Here is a 6,749-nt window from a genome sequence, read left to right as displayed (position 1 = left end):
TTTGCAATTATCTCAGTATTTAGTGATCCAATTTAGATAAACTTTTTTTATTTTGTAGAGTTTAATATTATCTATAAATTAAAAAAAATATTTATCAAAATTGGATTACTAAATATCAAAAACTAATTTTTTCTAAAAATTACTAGTATAAGTTATTTTAAAGATGTCTGGAATCCTGTTAGCAGTACTTTTTTTTTATAAAAAAAAACTATGAAACTTATAAATAATAATAACTACTGATATTATAATTGAATTATTATTATTAATAATTTAAAGCATATAAAATAAAAAAAGCTGTTTAATATAACAATCATATCATAGTTTATATTTATTAAATTTTTATATACAGTACAAGTCACAATTTTAATCCAAAAAAAGTAATTTTCAGGAGTAAAAAATTTAATTTAAGATTGTGTAAATTTCTAAGAATTAGAAAATTTTTTTAGGAAAAATACATGATTATTTAATTATAATTATTAAAATCAATCAATCAATTAATTAAAAGATTTAAAAATAATTAAATTTTTATTAAATATAAATTATAATTTTTTAAAAATAATTTCTATTTGTATTTTTTAAAAAAAATAAATTTTTTATGCTAATTATTTAATATTAAATAAAATTTAATAAAAAGAAAAAACAAAAAAAAAACAAATTTGGTAATTAATAAATCAAAATTGGTTGTTTAAAACTAACTTTAATATTTTAAATAAATAGACAAAAATATGTATATTATATATTTATTTTATTTTATTTATTTTATTACTAAAAGAGTAGTACTCCTAAAACTATTACAAAATAAGAGTAAAACATCATTTACATGATGGTACAAATAGGCGTGTATAGAATTTTGGAAATTAATCCCCTACGGGACCCCACCCTTCAAACAATACTATTCAAACTACTAGAACTACGCTAATACTTCGAATGGGATATGTATATTATATAGACTATTTCTATTTGTAAACTACGTGTGTGAACACGGGTCACGTGATTATTATCATTTTCGGTGATCTGCATAAAAATTTCCTATTTTGGAAATTTGTGTAACGAATTTTCATTTTTACGGAGAAACAAAATTGCCTTTTTTGGGTAGTGTAACGTTACTCTAAGTTCCAAAATTGGAAATTATGGTAATTTTTGGCTGGAATTATAAAATTTGGCTGAAATTAGTAGACGTGACATATAATATGTGACAAATAAGGTTTTTCCTACTGAAAAAATTCAAGTCCCTAGAATAAATAGTAAAAATGGAAAACTATAGGGGTGTGACATGGGTGACAAATTATAGTCACGTGATCCGTGTTTCGCACACTAGTGTATATTAAGAAATTATCTATTATATATTTCTTTTAAAGTTATATTTATTAAAAATTTTTTTACATAATTTTTTTATAAATTATATAATATGTATATAAATATCTAATGTAAATTAGGAAATTTTTTTTAAAAAAAATCTAATAATTTTTATTATAAATTTAGTAATTATTAAAGTATAGAAAATTTATTTAATAATTAAATTATATTAAAATTTCAATTTTATTAAATCATACTATTGGCATTTAATACTATAAACTAAACAAGTTATACTAGTAATTAAAATTGCTCAGTACTCTCAAAAATGATTAGAAAAAAAATTTAATTAGTATTATTTTTTTTATATTGCAAATGTAAAATAAAAAAATTTTGAAAAACTTATATAAATATATGTAAAGTATATACTGCAGAATTAAATACTACAAAGTGAAATATAATTATTATATTAATAAAATCAGCTTAGCTAATTTACTAATAACATAAAATAAAACAATTAAAAAATACATAAATCATATAACTATGGTTAAATTTTAAATGAACTAAATGATAGTATAAAGCTAAATTAGTATATTTATTTTGGCTAAAATTTTAAAAGTTAAACCTTAAAAATCTGCAATTAATTATAATATAATATTTATTATATAAATAAATAATTTTAAAGCTTTTTTATAGTTATAAGATACTAAATTCATATATAAATTATATAAATTGATTAAAATAAAAATTCTGTGATTATATAATATATGTGAAGGTTTGATTATATAATAAATAAATATTTCTTTTAAGTGTTATTTATAAAAAATAGACCAATTTAAAAATTATTTTATTTATCCGATTTATTTATAATAAAAATTAATTATTTTTCGGTAAAGTATTTTTTTTTTACGGATTTATTATTTAATTAATGTAGGTAATTTGCACTTACCTTTATATGCTATAAAGAAAAACACAAGTTTATTTCTTTAATAATTATTAAAAATTAAGGTTATTTACCTACAACGTTCAGGTGGTATTATCTAATTCAAAGTATTATGACATGATTTACATAATAAACGGACTAATTTAACGATAATAGAATAACCTTGAACGGGGTTTGAACTTCTAACCCATAACTCCGCTCATTTATATTAGCTAATAAAATTTGGATATGAATAAAATAATTAGAGTATAACACACCATAATATGATTTTTAAACCGATTTTATTATTTTTTTTTTATGATTTTTGTCTATTGATTTTTTTTTTAAAAAAAAAAGAAAGAGATAAATAGAACAAAATAAAATTGAAAAAGGAAAAAGATCCATGGAAATAAAATTTCTAATCTTCTAAAAATACGAAAAATACGAAAAAAATTTAACGAAATTTATATATAACGAAAAAAAAATCAATCAAAAAGTGAAAAATATAATCGTAATGAATGTTCACATAAATAAATACAGCTAAACGTTTAAAAATTTATATCTCTGGTATTATCCGAAAAGCGATTGACATTGATATTTAATAATATATATAAAAAGCGATTTAAAAGAAATATAAAAAGAATTGGTCAATAAAATATAATATATATTTTTGTAATTTAATGTATAGAGGGGGTTAAGGGAGAAAGAATATCGTAGTAATTTCATCCATCTATTTTCAAACTAAAAAATAAAAGAAAAGAAAATAACATAATTGGCAGTAATTATAAAAGAATAAAATAGCCTTTAAAGAAAAAATAACATTGCGATGAAGTCGAAAATATATTAATATAAGTGCATCGGGTTCCCTTGCTGTTTATTAATAGTAATCATAATTTTTATAACATAATAAAAAATATCGATATTTGAGATCAAGATCTCATCATAATATTAATTAAAATGATTGAATCATGTTTTTTTGGCCTTTTTATGTAATGCTTAATTTCAAGGTGGAATATGTAGGAGAGAAACAAACGAATTGTTCTTAAGTATAAATTTTTTTTTTTATTTCTTTCGATCTGATGATGAAAAAAAAGAGATGAGAACAAGACACTTTTATATATAAGTAAAAATATATATATATATTTATATTTATATATTAGACATTAACAGGAAAGGATTTAATTAGTAAAATTGGCTTAAACTCAATTACAAGTTCACAAAGCGAAATATACAATGTTTTGCATCCTCTTTCAAAGGGAGAAAGAAAAATTTATGTTCAAAAGTATCACAATTAATTTGTTACATTTTCTTTCTATTGCATAGGTATCATTTAAATAATTCATTGTAAAACGTTAAACAGTTACTATGTTTTGACATAACCTTTTCATTCCTATCGTATTTTTTAAGATAAAAAGATAAAAGCGGGTTCAAACAAATTTTTAGTATCAATAATCACTTATATAGATAAAGTAGATAAAAAAGAAAACTGATAATTATATATTTTTTTTTTAACAAAAGAATAATGTCAAGTTATTGTGGGTTTAACGTAATAAACGTATTTTATCTTTATATAGGGTCAATGATTGAATGAAACGAAAGGGTTACTTATGTCTTATGCTTGTTGATCATCTTTCATATTGTTTCAAATTGGATTACCCAGGTTAAATTAAACAATGTGTGCTCAACATACATAGCCATAAATTTATTTTGTTCATATTTAAATAATGTTGCATATGTAAATTCAGCACCAAAAATCAATTTTATTAAATAGCCGAAACTTTAAAAATTGGCAAATCAAATCTTCTTCCATCTTGATTATCTCGGGATTAAAAAGTATTTTGGCATAATTAATTTTGTTATTGATGCTAATATGTGCCATGATGTTTATTCTTTTTTTTTTTGATATCGTTAAATTTCTTCTTTAAAATATTATTTAAGGTTTATTAATTAAAGAATTTCTACGATAATTGTTATGATCATCCTTGTGACACCTATTGGTAGAATTACGCCAGCCAGCATAACGTAAAAAAAACACAAATTTTGTTTGGCAAATGATATGCAGATTTCCATAAATATTCAATAATGAACGTGTTACAAACCTTTCATTTTTGCTATTTTATGAGCAATAAATAAAAAAAATTAATTTTAAAAGAAATTATATGAATATATCTCAATATATAATATTTAAAAAAAAAATTTCTTAATAAATGAAAGTAAAAAGAAATTAAAACCGGACTGAAATTCAATCCGTTTTTAATTTCTCTCTCTTTTGAAAGAGGTTTAAATATCATTAGATTGTGCATTGAGATGTTATCTTGAGGTAACTCAAGAAATAATGTACACTTATCAAAATGTGTCCATCCGCCAATTCATGCAAACTCTCTTAATATTTTAGATGGGAATAGTAAATGAATTAGGAGATTGTGATTTTTCTGTACACACTATGATTTAAAATAAATAAATAAATAAATAAAAAGAATTCGATTTCTTTCATATACTTATGATACATTACCTGTTACATTCCTTATCATACCATATTTCTTATCTTATACTAAATAATCCGGGTACATTCTTAAAAAGTCATTTCCCATTTTTCCTTCAATTTCATGAATTTGTCTAATTGAATATTGATTTTCAAAGTACCTTACATAACTTATTATGGACATTTCCTTAAGCAGGGTCAGCTTAGATAATATATTTTTTATATAAGATTTACAGTATGATTTAATTATGTAATTTTTATTTATTATTTATTATGCTTCAAAGTTTTATTTATTTTCACTTTATGGTTACCCTGCGATTTTTAAGTATCCCTTACCTGAATTTATTCATTATTTTCTTATTTTAAGTACTGTACCTACTCCTCATTTATTATTAAAATTGTATATATATATATATATATATATACAGTACATGCAGTACTAATTTATTTATTTAATATTATATATTATTAACTTAATTCTGTATATTTATCATATTGTACAAATAAAAGAATACAAAAAAAATTTTATTATATATTTTTTTTCTTATCATTGTACAATTAAAAGAACACTAAAATTTTAAGTAACACGTGAAGTTCATTGATTATCATCGTCGTACTGATGTACAATTGTACCAATAAAGAAAAAGGAATTACTCACTACTTATATATTTCATTTTATGTTGACTAAGTCGAAGAAACAAACTGAAAGCATATAATGAAACTTTGATCTTACTAATTTATCATTACCTGTTACAGAATCGATTTATTTTGGTAGTTATTCCCTTTATAGCCTTTAATCTTTATAATACCTTTCTTCTAATTCACTCTTCAAATAACTTCTCATATAGTTCCACAGAGTTATCCTCTAGTTACTGCTCAGGGTACAGTATTATACTATATCGATAAAACAGATGAAAATCTCAACATAACTGATGATCTTGTTCTAATACAAAGCATACCATTTACTTTGCACATCTTGTAAAACAATAACACTTCCTTTTTTACAATATAAGGTTTAGAATTAAAATGAATTGCAGAGAAATAATGGTATGAAAAATGATAATAATGTATGAAAATAGAGATTAATTAGGCAAAAAAAAATAAAATCTTTTTTTTCTGTCTAGAACAAACTCTACATCAATCAATATTTGGGTTATATTGTCGAATTGAATAAAAAATCGGTAAGACCCTACATAATCAATAAATGAAATTGTTTTTGTATTGAAAGACTTTTTAATGCAAATAGTTACATATAGTAATTTATTGCCAATCATTTAAAAAACATCTTTATTATATAAAAAGGTAAGCAGTAAGATGATAATTAATTACATGTACGCACGAATTTTTAATTTACACGCACATGTATTATGATGACATATGCAGTTAATTATGTTAACTGAAAACTTCTATGATCATGGCGCAAAAATGAGATGGAACTTCTATCCTTTGGTTAATATCATTATTACCATGTGCAAATGTACTCCTGGCTGATAAGTTCAGAGTCCCAAACTTTATCACCCCCTTTTCACCTTTTATAGAAGTAACCCTGAATGTTATTCGTGAGCGGCAGCGCGATCCATTTAATTGAGAACTGAGAAGATAATTAGAACGCAAAAATTATCGTTTAGCACTGCATAAAATAAAAACATTCTCTTTTAAAAACGTACCTTCAGTACCCTCATTTAAAAGACTCGGGTATAATCCTAGTAACCGAATGAATTAGGCCATGTTATTGCACAAAGTATCCACATGTATTTTTAAGGTGTAATTTATGCAGTTCTGGACTGTAACAATATAGTTTTAAATCATCTTTCATTACATCTCCAATATAATATATATTATTAAAATTATGTCACAATAATTTGATAAATGATTTTAAAATTTTTAAAAAAAATTTGATAGTTTCCATCTTTACATCCACAATATATATTTTTAAAATTATGTATATTCAAAAAGATAAAATATTTAAGCTCACCTTCAATGAAATATTAAATTTATTTCATTAAAGTATTGAAAGTTTCACGGCTTTCACGGTTTTAGAAAGGTCAACTT

General features: G+C 22.1%; 1 protein-coding gene across 1 annotated transcript; it reads left to right on the top strand.

The window, feature by feature from the left end:
- Positions 1 to 5,374: 5,374 nt before the first annotated feature.
- Positions 5,375 to 6,188, top strand: OCT59_022083 (uncharacterized protein; the record flags this gene model as incomplete). Its single annotated transcript, XM_066146943.1, has 6 exons — positions 5,375 to 5,385; positions 5,454 to 5,468; positions 5,546 to 5,578; positions 5,711 to 5,744; positions 5,822 to 5,878; positions 6,081 to 6,188. 6 exons carry the CDS (start codon positions 5,375 to 5,377, stop codon positions 6,186 to 6,188), a joined length of 258 nt encoding a protein of 85 aa, XP_066006035.1.
- Positions 6,189 to 6,749: the final 561 nt, after the last annotated feature.

The sequence above is a fragment of the Rhizophagus irregularis genome, chromosome 30 (assembly GCF_026210795.1).
Source record: "Rhizophagus irregularis chromosome 30, complete sequence".
NCBI lineage: Eukaryota > Fungi > Glomeromycota > Glomeromycetes > Glomerales > Glomeraceae > Rhizophagus > Rhizophagus irregularis.
The sequence above is the reverse complement of the archived record's forward strand: the minus strand, read 5'-3'. Positions and strand labels throughout refer to the sequence as shown.